The 20545-nt window shown below is 47.3% G+C and overlaps 1 protein-coding gene across 1 annotated transcript; it reads left to right on the plus strand.

The window, feature by feature from the left end:
* Positions 1-8186: 8186 nt before the first annotated feature.
* RNF39 (ring finger protein 39) lies at positions 8187-19620 on the plus strand. The gene is made up of 4 exons (XM_004598370.2): positions 8187-9001; positions 10473-10495; positions 10713-10804; positions 18619-19620. The coding sequence occupies exons 1-4, from the start codon at positions 8639-8641 to the stop codon at positions 19200-19202; spliced, it is 1062 nt and encodes a 353-aa protein (XP_004598427.2). The 5' UTR covers positions 8187-8638; the 3' UTR covers positions 19203-19620.
* Positions 19621-20545: the final 925 nt, after the last annotated feature.

The following is a 20545-nucleotide window of genomic DNA, read 5'->3' on the forward strand; positions in this document are numbered from 1 at the left end:
CCATTGTGGCACCTGGGGAGTGAATCAGCGGATGGAAGATCTTCCTCTCTGTCTCTCCTCCTCTCTATATATCTGACTTTCCAATAAAAATAAAATCAATCTTAAAAAGCAAACAATCAAACAAGGAGTTTGGGCTCACATGGAGCTGTGGATTTTCCTTGATGTCTGATCAGCTGCTTTAGTCCACATTCTTTTCTTTCCTCCCAGCCTTGTGGCTTCCTGGTGTCCAAGAAAAGGAGGTTAAGTGGTGGACCAGGCCCACTGGAAAACTAGGAGTGCCAAATTACAGGCATCCTTCCATTTCTGCTTCCTACATTCCGCCCATGCCATTGGCTGATCTCAGATTCCAGAGAGGAAATAGGATGATCCCAAGGGGCCAACACCGTGGCTCAGCAAGCTAATCCTCCACCTTCAAGCAGTGTCATCCCATATGAAGAGTTCATGTCTTGGCTGCTCCACTTCCCAGCTAACTCCCTGCTTGTGGCCTGGGAAAGCAATAGAGGATAAGCCAGTGCCTTGGGACTCTGCACCAGCGTGGAAGACCTGAAAGAAGCTCCTGGCTCCTGGCTTCAGATACGCTCAGTTCCAGCTGTTGTTGCCATATACATATATTATATATATATATGCCTGTCAAATAAAAAAAAGTCTTTTAGAAAAAGAGGATGAGGTGGGTTGGGGAGGGGGATAGCCCCAAAACAAAAAAGAAAGGAGAGAGAACAAGAAAGAAAAAAAATAGTGGAGGTGAGGGTGGGAGAGAGACAAGGGAAGAGAGAGAAAAAATGTTCATGCACGTTAGAGGACGTGCTTAAGAGGGGAAGGGCAGTAGTTAAGCACTGCTGTTTGGATGGAATGAGTTACCTCATTGCTTTGTCTTTAACTCCTCTGTCGTGATTCCTTCCCAATATTCTAAGCTCATTTAGAGCACTGATAATGACCTGATTGTCCACTCCAGAAATTAGGATTTCATCCCTGGTTTTCCTTTGCCCCAGGAACACACTGACACTTTGCCAGTTCTGTCTACAAAAGATGCTGTAGACTGGCCTGCTCACTTCCACTTCCGCTGGGTTCCATTAACTTGAGCTACCATTGGCTCTCCCCTACATTACTAAATTGTTTTCTTTTTTCAGGATGACCGCCTTGCATCTTGGGGATGTCATTAGCATGCATCGGACCCCACTTTGGTCCTATTCCTGGAGGCTCTGCTTGACTAGTCCCTGTCTAAGTCTTTACCATTGTTTTACTGTCTCCGCCCTCAGCTCTCCATGTACCACTTTAAGGTGACACTCCAAGCTAAGTTAGTCATCCCTGCTGCTGTCTGTGTATTGGATGTTTGTATGTTTGTAGGATTGTGAGATTTGGCAGATAAAGTCAGTGACTAATTACATAGTTATAACTGTGCTCTACCAGTTTGAGTCTTGGCTGCTGTGTTTCTAATGGAAAAGCAGAGGAGGACGGCTCAAGTCCTCTGACCCCTGCACCCATGTGGGAGAGCTGGAAGAAGTTCCTGGGTACTGGCTTTGGAGAAACCCAGTTTTAGCCTTTATGGCCATTTGGGCAATGAACCTTGAATGGAAGATTTCTGTCTCTCTCCGTGTTTTTGTGTCTTGCCATATAGCTCAGCTTTTAAATAAATAAACCTTTAAACAAAAATACAGGCATTCAGGCTGTCCAGTTAAATTTGTATTTCAGATGAATAATTTTTCTTAGTGTATATAACTCCCAAATAATGCATAGGGCATAGCTTGTGAGGTTTTTTTTTTATTATTTTGTTTTGTATTTTTAAGGCCAGCTAGCTCTCGTCCCTGGACATCAATTATTTTATCCAAAATGTAAGGGTCAGACTCCATGCTATTCACATCACCTTTGACACTAACATTCTACATTGTTTAAGCTCTGTAATAGAGGTTAGTGGTAATAGATCATTTGAAAGACCCATCCTCCACGACAGGGAAGCAGATGTGGAAATGATGTAGTCATGGTGAATGTAAATATTGTAAAGGGGCAGGAGAGTTAGCAAGGGAAACGAAGAGAGGAGATTGCCGGGGTGAAATGAGCTCCTAAACCACATGAACCATCCCCCACTTAACACTCTTTGTGAGCATTTTGCTGCTGTTAGGACAAAACCTAACTCCTAATCCTGCTCCCTATGGTCCTACACAGCCTGGCTTTGGTGCCTCTCGGATCCGGTGTCAGCCCACAGCGGGCACACTGCATACTTCGCCAGGGTCATGCCGGCTGCAAGGAGTGCTGTTGGGCTTGCCGAGGGGGCCCTTCCCCTGTTCATCCCATTGTGGGATCCCGCTCTCCATCAGCTGCTCAGTCCAAAGGCTCCCTCCTCTGAGAAGCCTTCTCTGACATCCAGCTAAATGAAGCGCCTACCTGCTCCAGCAATCCCTCTTGTGTGGTTCCTTTTCTTCACAGCACTTATCATCATCTATGATTATCTTGTTAGTTTGTTTACTTGCTTATTGCTGGTCTCTCACAGTAGAATCTAAATCATCAGAGAGCAAAGGACTGCATCTCACCTGCTCACCACTGTACCCCCCAATTCCTGGAGCAGTGCTTGGCACATAGTAGATACTTAGTAAAAAATTATTGAGGGAGTAAATTAATGTATGTACCTCTCTTAAAGGGATGTTGCTAAGGGGTTGTGGGACATATAGGCCTGGAGAAGAGAGGAACAAGCAGGGAGTGTGGGAAGGAGAATTTACAGGATAGATAGAAATGTCAGAGACATAGACAAGACAGGTTTTAAAAAAAGATTTATTTATTATTATTGGAAAGACAGATTTTACAGAGAGAAGAAGAGAGAGAAAGAAAGATTATCCATCCATTAAGATGGAAGATCCATACGAAATCCCAGCACTTTACAGGGGAGGATTAGCCAGTTGAGCCATTGTGCTAGGCTCAAGGAAAGAAGAGAGGGCCAGTGCTATGACTGTTCAGGCTAATCCTCCACCTGTGGCACTGGCATTCCTAATGGATTCAAGGTCATGTCCTGGCTGTTCCACTTCCCATCCAGCTCCCTGCTTATGACCTGAGAAAGCAGCGGAAGATAACTTAAAGCCTTGGGATCCTTCACCTGTGTTGGAGACCTGGAAGAAGCTCCTGGATCCTGGCTTCAGATCAGCTCAGCTCTGGCCATTATGGCCATTTGGGGAGTGAACCAATGGATGAAAGACATTCTCTCTCTATCTCTCCTTCTTTTTGTAGGATCTGCCTTTCCAACATAAATAAATAAATCTTTTTTTAAAAAATCTCAGAGAAACAGCTAGCCTAACGAAGATATTTAAAAGAAGAGAGAAGAAGGAGGCTTCTGGGAAACATAAAAAAGAGAAAATGAGGTCTCAGAAACTAGAATGAATAAAAGTTCAAGGGAAAGAACATGGAATTTGGAGATAGGAGGCTGAATCTCAGCCCTCGTGACACCTCTTAGCAGCTATTGGAGCCTAGATGAATCCTTTGCCACACAAAACCCTGGTGTCCTCACTGTAGGATGGCTGGTCTTGGCTGTTGTTATAACATCATCTAACTATAAAGGTGACATTCTAAAATGTATTTATTGTTGAGCATCAGGATTCACTGGATTAATTACCTCAAGTTCATGGCTCCTCAACTTCATCTCTACCTCAAGTTCATGGATCCTGGACACTGGCTATTTCACCCAGTGCCCTTGGAGCAGTCACAAAGGAAAAACTGACCAGTTCTGAGGAACTTTCAGCCAAGTTAAGACGCTTTTGCAACTGCAACTTTTTTGGAAAAATGAGTCACTGTTGAACCAATTGAAATTGAAGATAATTTCTGTGAAAGGCACTGTTTTGGAGAGGCAAGAAAAATTGTGCATTCCTTCATTTGTGCTTGTTACTTTCTGGACCTTTTTCCCACCTGTTTCCCATGACGTTTCATATTCTTTTTTTTTAAAGGAATTTATTTATTTATTTATTTATTTATTTATTTATAAGACAGAGTTATAGAGAGAGAGGAGGTGGTAGAGAAATAGAGAATTTTCCATCCTCTGGTTCACTCTCCAAGTGTCAGCCACAGCTGGTGCTGGCTTTTAACTGTCCTGGTCTCGCACATGAGTTGCAGGGGCCTAAGACTCAAGCCATCTTTCCACTGCTTTCCCAGGTGCATTAGCAGGGAGCTGGATTGGAAGTGGAACAACTAGGGCTAGAACCGGCAGGACTCATACAGGATGTTACTGTCACAGGCAGCAGCTTCACCCATTAGGCCACAACACTGGCCACAGTTTCACGTTCTTCATTTAGGGGTTTCCACTTCTCTTGTACTCAGCTCAACCTTCCCTCAGCTACAGGTCACCTCTGCCAGGAAGCCTTTAGGAACCCATTCACGTGTGTCCTCCAGCCTGTCAACAGAGTCTTCAACCCCATCTTTTCTTTGTACACCTTTATAATTTGATAATGACAGATTTGGATGATGATGGATACCTCTTATCTGACTTATTACACTTCCTAATTCAGTAATGATAGATTTTAGTTGGTGATGGATACCCTTATCTGTCCATCACATTCTCTAAGGGCAAAGCAAAGATCAAGATCTGTCATCAGTGTCTCAAACAACACTCAAGACCCACCTCTCCCCTGAAACATTTCTCATGACTTCTAGACTAAAAGGACGGAGAAAGAATGCTAGACAACTTTAAAGAATGCTGGAGATAAACGGAAGAAAGGGGGAGGGGAAAGAAAAGAAGAAAAAGAAAGGAAGGAGGGGATGAAGCCTGTCCTACCCCTAGCATGTGCTAGTGTCATAGCCAGGTATCAAGTTGTAGCGTTCTGTACCACCACTGGTAGGCATCCACAGAGCATCTGGAACAGGTGGGAGTGGTTATATGTAAGAAAAAGAGATGGACACCAACAGAGTCAGGATCTAGTCATGGACAACTGCAGCAAGCCAAGCCAAGCCAACACACACGCAAACACAAACACCACTCACACAACCATCTCCACCCTTCCGCCTCCCTGGAGATAACAATGAACTGGAGGATGGATTATGGGATCAAGTGTTCAGTTATTAAGGACTCTGCAGAGGGAGGAGGAGGTCTTGAGTTGTGAGTTATTTCCTGGCAGAGTCTGTCTCCAAATGCCTTTTCGCTTGCTGGTGTGCTGGAACCATCGGGAATGAACTCATTATAACCAGGGTGTAAAGACTGAACTGAAGCATTGTTAGCAGGAATCCTCAGCATCTGATCATAGCAGGCCATTGGTAACTAGTCATGAGCTTCTTCAGCCAGACTGAGCACCAGGTATCAAATCGCATGAGCATCTCCCAGCACCGTGCCTGGTAGCTGGCTATTGATTGAAAAGAGTAAGAATGCCTGTGTCTGCCATCTGAAAGGTCTAAGTAGAGTCAGTCATAGGCTCCTCTCACTCTACCCAATCAGTGGTAACTCAACAGATGGTTATAGACCTGTGTGCCAGGTGCCATTCCAGGGGCAGGGAAAGCAGCAGTGAACCTGAAAGTTAGGTTCCTGGCCCGATATTACTTATCTTCTGTAGGATAACAATAGATCAAAAACAGATGAAGAAATCATTGTGGGCAATCCTACAAAGTCAATAAGTCTGAGTAAAGAGATAGGAATACCTTCGAGGAAAGCTACTGGAGCTACAACTGGTCAAAGAAAATATCTGAATATGTTACCGTTGGGTTGAGACCTGAATAAGAAGACAGAGAGGTCCATGAGAAGCTCTGGAGGAAGAGGGGCCCACACAGAAGGAACGGCGAGTGCAGACTGTTCAGCAAGATCAGCCTTGGTATGCTTGCACAAAAATACAAGACATCCACAACTTGAACATAAGGAAGGAAACAGAAGGAGCAGATTCCCCTGCTCACACCTTTATGCAAGCCAGCAATTCCTCCCTTGGCTAAAAATTGAAACCACCTTTGAGAGGTTTTTTTAACACCACTGATGCCCAGGAGCCGGTCCCAGAGATTCTGTTAACTGGACTGAAGTGTCATCTGGGCATTGAGAAACGACATTGCCCAGAGGGGTCCAATGTGCTTCCAGGGCCACAAATCCCTGCCAAGACTTTGAAGGCTGTGTCAGGGCACTTATGTTGGTGACTAGGAGTGCTGAAGAGCCTTGGTGGCATTTCCCCACCAGCTCTGGCTGCAGACCCAGGAAGAATTCCTTGTCTAAGTGACCTTGGAAGTGGGGGATGGAATCAGGAAATGAGGCAATCTGAAGAAAATGAGAAACAGGGGTGATAGAGACAGCAAAAATCCAGAAAACGTGACACACTGAGAGATGTAAAAGCAAAGCCGGAGGGCCTGAGATGGAGGGAGAGGGGGCAAGAGTGTGGATTCAGTTTCCTGTTGCTACTGGAACAAATAGCCACAAATTCCACAGCTGAAAACAACAGGCATGTGTTATCTTACAGTTCTGCTATTTGGAAGGCTGAGCAGGATCTTGCTGGGTAAAATCCGTATCTGCAGGCCTCCGTTCCTTCTGGATACTTCACGAAGAATGCATGAAAATGGCACTCTTGTGCCATTTGCTGCTTCTAGCAGCTCCCCTCTAGCTCCTGGCACCCCATCCCGGTCTTCAAAGCTGGTGGTGGCAGTCAAATATTTCCACTACTGTGGTCTCCCTGCTTCTCCCCTTCTGCTTTGGTCCTCTGCTGTTGGTCCCGGTGATTACATCAGACCCACCTGGAGAATGCAGACTACACTCCAATCTTGAAGCTCAGTGGAGCCAATTTTACCTGTAAACATAATGACCCTTTGCTGTATAAGTTAGCACATTCACAGATTTCAGAAACTAGGACAGGGCATCTCTGGGAGACCATTATTTTATCTATTATAGCAGGAAAGTGAACTTTTACAAAATAGATTTTTATCATATCCGTTGTCTGTTGCTTGGGCGGCTTATTTGCTTGCCTTGTAGGAACACTGAACTGGGAGGTCAGTTTCAAAATGAATGCACCTGGGTTGTTTGTGTGGGTTTGTTTATCAGAATGTCCTATTAGAGCACATCTCTAATAAGTATGGAGGAGGAAGAGGAGGAAGAAGGATGCCTGGAAGGGGTGCTCAATAAACTGCTGCTGCTTCCTCACAGCTCCCTGCTGTTGCATTGTTGTTCTTATTGACAATAAAACTAATAACACGGTGGCTGCTTGTATGTTTTCTCTGAGCATGTCCATCTGTCCCTAAATGATACGCTGTGCCCTGCTGGTGATCCCAGGGTGTGCGGACGATACAGATCTGGCCAAGATCTTGCATTGCAACAGGAGTGTACCCATCTGAAGGCTTGGGCACACAGGCAACAGACATCAGTGAGTGGTACACGTGGTGTAGAAGGGTGTGTGTGAAGTCAGTTGTGAATCTTTGGTTGCTTACTTATTCATGATTCTGCCACGGTATCAGAAAGAAAACTCTGGCATCAGAGAGGTGGGAGAGCCTGGAAGAAGTTGGAGCAGGGAGGAAGAAAGGAAAGCAGGGAAGGAGGAATCTGTAGAGACGGAGAGAGGGAGGTGAGGCAAGCGGGCATCAGGAAAGATCAGGGGAAAAAATCAGCAGGAGAGAGAAGCAAGAAAAACGAAAGAAAGAGAAAGAAAGAAGAAAGAAAAAAAGAAAAGAAAGAAAGGGAAAGAAGAAAAGAGAAAAGGAAAGGAAAGAAAAGAAAAAAAAAGAAAAAAAAGGATGGAAGAGAAGAGTTGGGTCGGAGGAGAGGTTCAGGCAGGAAGGTATGAGTGTGGCTTCACTTGCGCTGTGTGACGCTGGCAGGCGGCAGGCCCTGTCCTCAGGCCTGTGGAGCCAAGAGAGTTGAAATCGATAATGCTTGGACAGATTCCAAGGAAGGAGAGCAAGAAACATGGAAATACAAACACAGAGACAAACAGAGCCTGCAAGAGAGCCACCGGGAGGAAGTAAGCCGAGGCCTCTGGAGCCGGTCAGAAGCAACACTCAGAGAGAAGTTTGGGTGCCTCCCCACCCCGCCCCTGCCAAGGCTGCAGGGTGTCCTCAAAGCCTTAATAGGAAAGGCAAGAAGATGGGAAGGAGAGAGGCTCCATGAATGACAGCCACACGCACAGCTTGCCAAAGCCACACAAACCAACATCTGAGCTTCCGGCCGCCAGCCCCCAGATGTAGGTGTGCCAACCACCTGGGATGACTCACGCCCTGGCGATGTGAGCGCACACGCCACTGGCGAGCCTGGGCAGCCTGCCCACCCGCACACACGGGAGAAGAGGGGCGAGGTTCGGCCCCGGAGGGGCTACCAGGGGGGTCTGCCTCCTCCCAGATCCCACCCCTCCCCAGGACTCCCCCTGGTGACTGCCCTGGGCCCGAAAACCCAGGTGTGGAGTTGTGGGCTCCCTCCCCCAAGCCTCACGGCGAAGCGGGAGAACCAGCTGAGGCGTTACGCAAGTCCTGCTGTTTACCTCCCGCCGGAGCCTCCTCCCTCCCTATAAAACCTGACGTGGTGGGGGAGATTTCGCCGGGATCGAAAGACTCTGATAAAGACAGGCAGTCCCAAGACAGGGGCAGGGAAAAGCGGCGGGAGGTTCATGTGGGAGGCGGCCAGAGGAGGCTCAAGTCAGCAAGCAGCGGGGGCTCTGCGTGCTCGCCGGCGGTCACCTCGGAGGTCGCGCCGGGGGTGGCGCCCCGACCCCGGCTTCCCATGGAGTCGTCCGAGCTGGGCCCGGGGCTGGTGGAGCGTCTGGAGCAGTTGGCGACGTGTCCGCTGTGCGGGGGCCCCTTCGAGGACCCGGTGCTTCTGGCATGTGAGCACAGCTTCTGCCGCGCGTGCCTGGCCCGTCGCTGGGGGGCCCCGCCGGCCCCCGGCGTCCAGGCGCCCCCCACCACCTGCCCCTGCTGCGGCCTGCCATGTCCCCGCCGCTGCCTGAGGTCCAACGTGCGGCTCGCGGTGGAGGTGCGCATCAGCCGCGGGCTGCGGGAGAAGCTGGCCGAGCCCGGGGCCAGAACGGGAAGACGCCGAGGGGGTCGCATCCCCACCATGGGCTGCCTGGATCCGCAGGGCGAGGTGAGCTGCGCGGGTCCCGAGCCGTGAGTGGGAGGGGCAGATTCATAGGTTTCCTCCTTCCCCCCGCATGACATTTCCCGCGGTAGAAGTTCAGGTGAGGGACGGAGCTGGGAGCAGCCGGTAAAGGCTGGAGGGGCGGGCTGGAGATGGCGCGGGGTCCTCCAGGTGGAAGAGCGCTGGCCAGGACCACGGGCAGAGCTGACACTGAGCTGAGGGGAGCAGGCTGGAAGCCAGCCCGAGTTTTATGAGAGAAACTGTTGCGAGGGGCGATTTAGGAGACACATAAGGATGAGATGGTGATTGGGCTGGGAGACCCTTGATACCCACCGCGGAGAGCGCAGGCACAGGCTGGGCACCAGACGGGGCAGAGGGCGCGGACCAGGACGAAATTGAACCTGGGTCCGGGAGGTCAGAACCAGCGCCAGGGACAGGGAGCAGAAGAGGTCGGAGTGGAGGGGTGGGGAAGGAGAGGACCGAGGACGGACTAAAGGACTGGGGCGGGAGGGGGAGGCAGAAGCCCTTGTGGCCAACCCCCGCCCGCTCCGCGCCCCACTCCGAGTTGAATGTTGTTGTTGTCGGCTCCTCCCAGGTCCCCGGGCTGGGGCGGTGACCGGTGGAGGCGAAGTCAGGGACAGCAGCCGTAGAGGCCCCTTGGCGCCTGTGCACACAGCGACCTCATCCCCCACTCGCCCCTCCTACCCTTCCTGGGCTCTTTCTCCCTTGCCACCAAGCGACCCTATTCCCTTGTCCAACCCCCGGGCGTTGGGGATGCCCGAGTGACATTTCCCCAGCACTCCATCAGATCTCCGGCCTGTCTTTCGCCCTGTGAAGTCTTCATAGACCTAATTAGTTTAGATGGAGTTGGCATAAATTAGAGCCATTGCCCCTCCTCCCGTCTCCCCCTGCACACAGCGCCGGCCAAGTGCTCCAGCGAGGTGGGTTGGGGAGGCGGGGAAGGGATGTAGGGTCCAGGAACTGGGTCCCCCAGTTCGGAGGGAAGCCTCTGGCGCCCTCTCCTGGTTCCCATTGCACCAGTTGGACCTCCTGGCGCACATCCAAGTCCCTGTTCCCTCCTTGGCTAGGGTAGAGACACAAAACAAAGGACCCAATAAACGCCATTGGGTTTTTATGACAGGAGGGGAAGCAGCTTTGTTGTAAGGCTTTTATATACCAACTCATAGCTGTGGGCTTTGAGGGCGCGTTTGGTCTCCAGGGTGGGGATGCAGGGTCAGATGATGGTCTGGATGCTGTCAGGAAGGTGGATAAGGAAGGGGCCAGGGATAAGGTTAGAGAAAAGGGGATTGATCATCTTTGGAGAATGGAGAGAGGAAGAAGGGAAGCATGAAGCTGGAGGTGGGGAGAATGGGGGATGACGGGGAGCTCAGGAGAAGAGGGAAGATGGCTGCGACAGGTGCAGGGAAGAGGAGCCCCAGACTGTGAAGCCTGAGTCTGTTTGTTTTTTCCCTGCCAGGATATGCGGAAGACATGGAGACGGTGAGTTCCCCCTTTTTTAATCTCCATATGAACCTCCATAGCCATCACCTTCCACCTGAGCACACTTCTCTTTGCCTCAATTTCTAGGCAGAAATTTCTTTGGGTAGTGGTCTCCCCTCTGCCCACCCTAAGGCTGCAGTTGGGGTGGGAGTGGGGGCATCAGCAGCAGAGGGCAGGCATAGCACTGCTTCCTGACCTTTCTCTCTCATCCGTCCAGATTTGATGTCCAAACACCCAGGACTTCCAACTCAGAGGAAGAGCTCCCGGAAGATTACCCAGCGTCTAAAAACATGCTGCACCGGCTGGCAGGTAAGGAAGAAAGTCCGCTGGGCTGCTCACTCACAGTTCAGTGGAAGGATGGAGGCATGAGCACTTGCTCTGTGTCAGCTTCCTGCCACTGCAATAATGAAACAACACAACCCAGCACACGGGTTATCTGGTGGCTCTGCAGGCAGAGGCCTGAAACCCAAGGCTGGCCGTCTGGCTTTCTCCTGAGGGCAGAGCGTGTGACCTCACTCCAGAGGCCCCTACCAGTGTTGCTTAAGAGCTGGCCTTCACGTGATCTGTGAGCCTTAGTAATTGTGCCAGCATCTTTTTCTTTGATAAGGTGGCGGTCATGCGGGCTTACAGCCCACCCTAATGGCCTCATTTTCCAAATAAGGTCTGAAAGACCCCCGAAGGGTACTTTCCTTCTAGGGAGGCCCCTCCCAAGGAACAGCGAGACCACTTGTACGGATGCAAACAGCAAGAGGTTTATTCAGATACACAGGTACCCGGGGCGACAAGGTCTCTTGGAAGACTTGCGCGCCTTTAGGTTGGGGCGGTGGGTTTTTATAGGGTAGGGAGGCAAAAAAAAAGTACAGTACAGAAGCGAGATGCATAGTTACAGGATTCTGATAGGCGAAGTCTAATAATAACTGAGTTGGCGCTGAGTTGGCGCTGAGTTGGCTCTCTTTCTTAACGTTTCTTCCTTCTTTTGGGGCCAGATGTTTGACCACAAATGTATGACAAGCGTGTGACAAGCTAGTCCTGACCTCGCCTGCTTTCTTCTCAGAGATCTTGTTATTTTTAGTTAAAGCCTTGCAAAATCGCATTTTTGCTGTTAAAGTTCATGGTTTTTGGTGAGGGTCTTTCATTCCCCCATTTCTCTTATAACTTAAATGGAATCTTCCATTTAAACTCGTTAAAAATTTTCTAATTCTATTTATCTAAGTTGATGGTACTGTTGGGTCAGAACTAGTGCTTGAATAATTAATAACCTGCCTTTTATAAACTGAACTAGGCGATTTAAAATACATGGTCCAAACAATAATATTAATAGAAGAATTAATAAGGGTCCCAAAAGAGTTGATATCAGGGTGGTGAACCACAGGGACTTTTGAAACCATGATTTAAATTATTTCTGCTTCTTCTAATATCTATATAAAAACAATGTTTCTCTTTAAGAGCCACGCACAGGCTTTCTTACTAAAGAAAGACCAAGTCCAGTCCCTTTTTTTTTTTAATGATAAGGAGATCAGCTTGAGGCTCTCTTATACAATGGCCAGAGATGCTTCAGGTGGGGAACCGATACGCCAAGGTCACCCTTGTCTCTAGGAAGAGACGTGCTCTGGTGAATCTAAGACATGGCGGAGACCTAGAATACCTTAACTGCCTACTACCCAGTCTAATTCTTCTTATATTCCGCTCCCCAGAAGAAGTGACCTTAACTGCTGTTAGGGGGACAGGGACGTCGTTCGTTCTTAACTGCTTCCTGCTGACAGAGGACGGAGTTCAAGGGCAGCAGTTAGGTACTCCTCTGGGGGTCAGTCTAAGGGTCCCCGGTAGAATGTAGAAGGCATCGGAGGTATCTGGCATGTTGTCTGAGCTCTGGGTGTTTTTTTTCTTGTTGAAGTCTAGATGATAAAACAAAGGCAATTATAATTTTTTTTAATCTAGTAGGTTGTGAGTTCAGTTAAAAGTACTCAATGAGTTTGACAGAACACATGAAGCTCCTTATCATCGTATTTAAAGAAGGGCGGAGTTTGTCTCCAATTAATCCTAGAATGCATGGCAAAATTCTGGTGGGGCCCCCTCAGGTTGTGAAACCACCGTAGTACTAATGAGGGGCACAAATCCACATCACTCTATTTTAACAAGGGCCGAGATGACCGCTTCTATGTCAAGTAGAGTCCAAAAAGGGCTCTTTTTCATTTTTTTCATATCTATCTTTTCCGCAGCCCTAACTCCAGGTCTGTCTGTCTGCTGTATGGGGAAGGGAAGGGAAGCCTGTGACTATGACTCCCTGAAACAAAGGCCATCCAGGTTCCCTTTACATACTTGGCACAGTTATTCCTTCCCTGAAAATCGACGAATCTAACAGTAGGGAACAGGCAAGTATTAGATTTTTCTAAAATAATTATATTTTATCAATTGTTGTAAATTCTAAGAGATTCAGGATGACACACATAACCTAAAATATAAAACACAGCCCTGAAAACATTTTATTGCAAGACCTACTAATTACACTATGGATGGCAAAAGATTAAAACAGATTTTCATTTACAATTACTCGATAATTTATAACATTCTAACAAAAATTTACAAAACTTTACACATTTTAAGACAGAGGCAAGCGATCTATTAATTATAGTCTAACAGATGAGCAAAGAAATCCCAAACAATTTGGCAAGTAAGGAAGACATGAGCTCTGCTTCAGAGTACTCAGGGTGTCCTACTCTAATAAGGCTTAACTCTGAAGATATAGGTCCTGCATGGGAAGTCAGTACACAGTGACTCTAGTGAATTTTAACAAATTAGCACTTTTATGTGTGACGTCAGTGATCACCTGAGGCTCCGACACACGATGGTTAGGCTGTGGAAGCCTCTTGAATTCACAGCACTCCCAGTATTCTTAGACAAGGCCACACACAAAGTGGAAGTTTTCTCCTCCATTGAGAGAAGAGCACAACCATCTTCCATGGCTGCTTCTTTGCACTGGGGCATGGACCACAGAGGTCCTTCACGGAGGGACACTCTTTGCAGCAGTGTCCTGGCTTTCCACACCTGATATGCTTGCTCTCTTGCTGGCTCTCTTGTCAGACTAGAATGCCTTTGGGCTGATTCTGAGGCCACTGAGTGCTACTCAAGTTAGTCAGTCTATGAGTCTGCTGTAAGAACCGTTTCCCATGTTGGAGCATTTTAACATTACCTGACATCTGAGTTATCATAGCCATGCATTTTACCACTTAGTTTATGAGGATTTGGCATCCTATGGTGTTTTGAAACGGTGCCCTTAGCAGTAAATCTATTTAAATGCATGTAGAATTATACAACTGAACAGACTTCATAGATCCTGAGAAAACAAAAACAGACATGACTCTTTAAGAGCCCAATTATGCATCCATATATTATTTTTAAAAGGATTTAGCTTAACAATTCTTATTCATAAATATTTTCATTTATAAATAAAGTAAAATAGATGACATAGCTTGCCACATTTAGATAATACTGTGAAACCAGCTGTGCACCTATAAAATTTTGCACACTCTTGTACTTTTTAGACCTAGGAGTCTAAACATCATAACTAATAACAGTATGAGAGAACTTGAAATTTAACATAATTTTACATTTTACAATATTTTGCATATAATCCAAATATTCAAAACAAATTATTACCTTTACTAAAAGAAAGATAGAGACTTTGACACACATTTTTTTTTTTTTTTTTTTTTGACTTTTAGACCTCCAGGGCCCATTTGGAAACCTCAAAACACAAGAATTAAACCTATTAAATATACTAAAAGATCTTAAAGAATCTAATTAGAGATTTCTTATTATCATCAAGTAATATTTAGTCAAGCTGATTTAAACAGTAGCAGATCATTTTTTACTTATAAAACAATCATATAAATATTTCAAATTAAATACATATCAAAAAATACTCTTAAAAACACAGCTCTTTTTAAGCTATGTGAACTTAACCAAGACAATATAGAGAACTCAAAAATTACCTAACTGGAAGGCAAAATATATATTTTCTTAATTACCTAAAGGAAAATACAACATTAAAAATAAAAATTAATGCATAAAATCATCTCACAACTTTTAAAGAATTTAATAAATTCAAAAGTTGAAACTAGAGCAGTTTACTAAAATTGGATAGACAATTGGCAAAGTCACTAATTAAACAGACTATCTAAAATTGAATATTTTAATTTTCTTTAATAGCTTTTAAAATTAGAGTTTTTTTCTTATTTTCAGATATTTTCTAGCATCCCCATTCTTTTTTTAATAAACTTTATCCTGTAAATGTTTTTTCTTTGTTTTTTTTTTTCTTCTTCAGCACTGCAGTCTAACACAGTCATTTCCCTGTAGAATAGAATATTTTACAAGCCATATCCTTTTTTCTTTTATTTCAAAAAAAAACTCTCCTTTATAACCTTTTTCGTCAAGAGCACATTTATATCTAATATCAATATACCTCAGATATTAGTGTTAAAAGGTTAAACAATACTGTCATAGTATCTTAAAAATTATAGCCAATTATATAAAGCTTACAAGACTCACATTTCAACTTTTCCGACTTCCCAACTCTTTCTTAACGTGCTTAAACCTTCAAGTATTTTGTCCCAGCTCTCCCTTTCTATTTTATGATGGCCATTCTCCTGTAGGACAAAAAATTCTACAAGCTATGCTCTTCCTTTAACAAAAGTACTCTCCTTTTATAACCTTCTCACCAAGAACACATTCTCAGGTTTACAACCAGCTTCCATCTGGCAATTTTTTGGATCGACATTCTGAAACATTTAAAACTCCAAACTAAAAACATTTCCTAAACAAAAACAGGTTAAATTTTAAGCACAATTGCTGTAGGTTATTTTCAATTATCTTTTATTCATAGCCAATTCATTAAAACATTTTAAAATGCAAACCCACTTGGGAATAAAAAGCAGTTACCTTCTTTTAGCTAATTTGGGAACTTTTTCATTTTCAAGAATCTCAATGGCAAGAACAAAGGCCAGGCTCCAAGCATGTCCTTCTCTTTCCCACAGCCTGGAGCATCTTCTTATCTTCTGTTTTATTAAAATCAAGAATATATAGAATTCCAATCTTGGCTACTGAACTTAATTAGCAGATTAATCATCAATAAAACGCTGTTCTCTAACAAGGAACCAAAATTCAATTTCAATTCTATTACTTTAAAAATTAAATACTTAAAAAAATATACACAATATAAATAATTTTATCACACATCCTTTAAGAATTCGTTGTCTTCCTGTGAGGCAAAGAATCAGGAAAAAAATGCTTTTTGCAAACTAGAACACAAATAATTTCACAACTTAATACAGCTTTATAATTAGGACAACTTAACCAATAAACATAATCACCAATATATGCATTAGCAGCTTTTTAGAACTTTAGCAAGCACTGTTCTAGATATAAACACTTAGGCCAAATCTGATCAGAGCTAAAATAGCACTATGAGCCAATAAATAGTTAAAACTTCAAGACCAAAAAAAAACCAACAAAGGCAGTAGAAAACATTGCAGAATACTAAGAGCTCATCACTAAAATCAGTTGCAGTAATACAGGAAAACCTCAATTCCGCACATGTTGTAACCCCACATATACTCATTTACTTTAATAGAACATATGAAGCAATAAACTTGGCACAATTGTATAATACTATCACATTATAATTAAATTATCCAAATTTCTCTTCTATCTTTGAGCGGTCCAGGGATCCTGCTGGACATCTCAAAGCCAGAAGGCTTAGTTTAAAGTTTTGAGGAACTTAAATGCCCAATTGAGTTCAACAAACAAGTCTTCTTTCGGCCAGTCCACTTTGAAGGTGGGCCATTCCACAGAGCAGAGTCTGTCAAGATTTTCTTAAACCTGGAGGGAGAGATTATTAGCCCTCAACTTCAGTCCAATGATTAAGAGTCAAATTAAGGGGTGTTGTCACAGTCTGTCCCATTATTATTGTCACAATAACACTCAAAAAGAGACAATTAACAAAACACACAAATAACAGACCACAACAGAGACAGAACAACCTCGCGGCGCGGCTTCGGTGCAAAACCGAAAGCAAAACCTCAAATGGAGATCGTGATGAGAGTCCGGATCTCTCGTCTCCCAAACGAACCGCGTACCCTTTGGACAGTGGGGGAGCCCCAAAGAGTCCTACTCTGGTCGGGTTCACAAAATTCCAAATGGGCCACTGCCACTGGCCCCAAATATCCCCGGGACGTCTCCCAGGGCTGCGGTCGGGAGTCCGAGCCCGTCGGCTCCTCCACGGCTCCGCCAAATACAAAGCGACACGGCCGAGTCGTACAAACGCAAGCGCAATATTTATCAACACACACACACACAGAGAATGAGACAAAATTTAAATGCTGGCCAGCTTACCTCCCGGAAATGGGTCGGTGGTCCCTGGGCAGGGGTCTCTCATCCCGGACGAGCCCCCAAATGAAAGACCCCCGAAGGGTACTTTCCTTCTAGGGAGGCCCCTCCCAAGGAACAGCGAGACCACTTGTACGGATGCAAACAGCAAGAGGTTTATTCAGATACACAGGTACCCGGGGCGACAAGGTCTCTTGGAAGACTTGCGCGCCTTTAGGTTGGGGCGGTGGGTTTTTATAGGGTAGGGAGGCAAAAAAAAAGTACAGTACAGAAGCGAGATGCATAGTTACAGGATTCTGATAGGCGAAGTCTAATAATAACTGAGTTGGCGCTGAGTTGGCGCTGAGTTGGCTCTCTTTCTTAACGTTTCTTCCTTCTTTTGGGGCCAGATGTTTGACCACAAATGTATGACAAGCGTGTGACAAGCTAGTCCTGACCTCGCCTGCTTTCTTCTCAGAGATCTTGTTATTTTTAGTTAAAGCCTTGCAAAATCGCATTTTTGCTGTTAAAGTTCATGGTTTTTGGTGAGGGTCTTTCAGGTCAAGTATAAGGTATTGGCAACTTCGACGTACCTGGGTGTGTGCATATGGTGACATTTTAACTCGTGACAGTGCCTGGTCTCATTCCTTCATATTCCGTCATTTTCCAACCTCCTTTTTCGCACACACTCCAGACCTCTGGAGCTCGGCCGCTCCCTAGGAATCTCTGCCTTCAACTGCACAGCACACCTGTGCACAGGGCCCCTGCTCCCCAGCATCTCCCTGCCCCTCCGATGGTTGCCCTCAATCTCTCTCTGCCCTCCTAAAGAGGTTCTGTCTTCTTTGGTCACCCATCATCCCACCTAACCCAGATTGCTTTTAGAATCCCTAACCCAGAAATCTTTTTACTTATTTACTTATTTTTATTAGAAGAGAGGAGAGACAGAAAGCTCTTCCATACACTGGTTCTCTCCCCAAATGGCTGGAACTGAGCTGACCCAAAGCTGTAGCTTCTGGGTCTGCCACAAAAGTGCAGGATCCCACAGCTTTGGGGCCATCCTCTGCTGCTTCCCCAGGCTACAAACAGGGAGCTGGATGGAAAGTAGAACAGCCAGGACATGAACCGGCGCACATATGAGATTCCAGCACTTGCGAGGGGCGGATTAGCCAACTAAACCATTGCACCAGGCCTCTGACATCTTTTTTCAAAGCACCCCACATAAGTACAAGGCCAATGGTTCTCCCTGGCTCCTCTGGCCGTCACCGCCTTCTCCTTGGCTGGCCAGCCCCAATCGAAATAGGTCTGTCCACCCACACCAGTTCCTGTAAGTGGGTGGGCTGGTTTCTCAAGATAGCTTGGATTCCTTCCCGTGCCCCTCCCCACTTGGTATTCTTGTATCAAGTATCAGTCTCTGGTCTCTCTGCTTCACAGCCCTCTTCCTGTTGCATCTGACCCAGCTCCCGCCCAGCCCCACCCCAGATGCTACAGATTGAGGTAGCAACCTCACACCTTCCCTGGAAGTCTCATCAATCTCACTCTCCCTAGCTCCACACTCCACACAGCCTCTCTGCTCTGGGCCCTGGGCCGGCACAGCTCTTCCCCAATGCCTCGGTGTCCAGTCCCGGCTCTGTGGCTGTGTGTCCTTTTGGCCTTAGTCGTGGTCACCAACACCCTTAGTTTCTAGTGTGGCCAGCACCCGTATCCGGCTCCTGACACGATGCCCCTGTCACAAGGTTCTCTTCTGCTTGTTCCTCCCCCAGCTGACCTGACCCTGGACCCTGGCACAGCACACCGTCTCCTGCTCATCTCCGCTGATCGCCGCAGCGTCCGGCTAGCCCCTCCGGGGACTCCCGCGCCTTCGGACGGCCCTGCGCGCTTCGATCAGCTCCCGGCGGTGCTGGGCGCGCAGGGCTTCGGGGCCGGCCGCCACTGCTGGGAGGTGGAGACGGCAGACGCAGCCTCCTGCAGGGACTCTTCCGGGGAGGATGAGGACGACGACGGGGAGAGCCGCTATGCTGTGGGCGCGGCCGGGGAGTCGGTGCAACGCAAGGGCCACGTCAGGCTGTGCCCTGCGGGGGCTGTGTGGGCTGTAGAAGGCCGCGGCGGCCGCCTGTGGGCCCTCACGGCACCCGAACCCACCCTGCTGGCCGGTGTCGGTCCCCCACCGCGGCGCATTCGGGTGGACCTGGACTGGGAGCGAGGCCGCGTAGCGTTCTACGACGGCCGCTCGCTGGACCTGCTCTTCGCCTTCCAGGCTCCTGGCCCCCTCGGGGAGCGCGTCTTCCCGCTGCTCTGCACCCGTGATCCCCGCATCCCACTCCGCATCGTGCCAGCGGAAGGCTGAGCGTCGCCTCCAATCTTCACTGTACTTTAGCCCAGCCACCTTGACAGGCGGCCGCATGTTGGGCGCCGACACCCGATTCCAGGGATCATGTCTACAAGCCCACTGGAGTACTGATAAGCATCCCTACGAGGACACGTTCTCTCATCACCCCTCACAAATAACCCCTCAACTTGTCTCCGGTTTCCCACATGCATAAAGCTGAATCCACTCCTGCTCACTCCCTCTCTGGAAAGTGTCTCCTCACCTCACCTCAGTACTTCCCAGCTGAGCTCCATCCTTCTAACCCCTCCCAGGCCTCAACTCAGATCTGGTGATGGGGCCATTGGCTGTGGAGACCTCGCTAGGCAAACGCTGACCTCCCCCTCTTGCCTCCTCTCCTAGCGCCAGAGGCGGCTTTGGTGCCTTGTCCAGGGTTGAGGCTTGTGCTTCGAGGCACTGTCCACTCTGTTTCTCTTCATAACAAGAGGCTTGACTCTGGGCTGGGCCCTGGGGCCTCTGCAACACTTAATCGCCTGTGGAGCAAGCCCTTTCGGTTCCACTTTGGATATGTGACAGCTTCCTATGCTCATAGCCTTTGCCCAGTAAGACCCTTCCTAAAACTCCTTCCTGCACTCACCAAAGAGAACCAATGGTGCTACCCCTCCTTTCTTCGATTTAGAAGGGCCCGAACATTCCAGAACTCACCCTTAGTCTCATATCTCTTCCCCACACATATAAAATGGGCCCGTATTTAACACATTTTGCGATGTTGAGTTATTTATTTTGTGCATCTGTGGCAATAAATGAGATCTCAGTGGTGGTATGGATTTGACTGATCTCTGCAACTGCATGGCAACAGACCTGGGAAACGGTCACCAGATTACAGCATGAGGGGTGGGGAAGCCGAGAGAGCTGGCCACCCGGGCTGGCAGAGACCTCGGAGCCTGGGAAGGAGGGCTAAGAGTGCAGCAGAGGGGACACACACTCGCCTCCTTGCCCAGACCCAGGACCCCAGGACTACATCATATCCATCTCTGAAGCTGAGACCAAAGGCTGAGGGTGTGTTGGCGCTCAGTAGCCAACTCTCAAGCCAGCTCTGTCAGAAATCCTACATCACCTGGCAATTGTGGGCACAGAGGACAGGGCTATCTTCCACCAGAGGCAATAAGGACAAAGGCCTCTCTCTCCTAACTCCTTCTGAGGAAAGGAGAGGGAAAGCTGGGAGGCCTGAGGTCTCTTCTCAGACCTCATATCCCACAGGCAAGGGGAAGAAGTGGGTTGCATAAATACACTGGTCGAAGAGCACAAGGCCAGAATTATCAAACGCAGCTGGGGTGAGATTGCCTGGAATCTGACTGGGACCC

The sequence above is a fragment of the Ochotona princeps genome, chromosome 1 (genome assembly GCF_030435755.1).
Source record: "Ochotona princeps isolate mOchPri1 chromosome 1, mOchPri1.hap1, whole genome shotgun sequence".
NCBI lineage: Eukaryota > Metazoa > Chordata > Mammalia > Lagomorpha > Ochotonidae > Ochotona > Ochotona princeps.

Bases quoted from the DNA above. Each gene is read 5' to 3' on its own strand.
- RNF39 (XM_004598370.2), top strand. From the start codon at position 8,639: ATGGAGTCGTCCGAGCTGGGCCCGGGGCTGGTGGAGCGTCTGGAGCAG. The intron at 9,002-10,472 runs GTGAGCTGCGCG...TTTCCCTGCCAG, and splicing joins GCCTGGATCCGCAGGGCGAG to GATATGCGGAAGACATGGAG. The intron at 10,805-18,618 runs GTAAGGAAGAAA...TTCCTCCCCCAG, and splicing joins CATGCTGCACCGGCTGGCAG to CTGACCTGACCCTGGACCCT.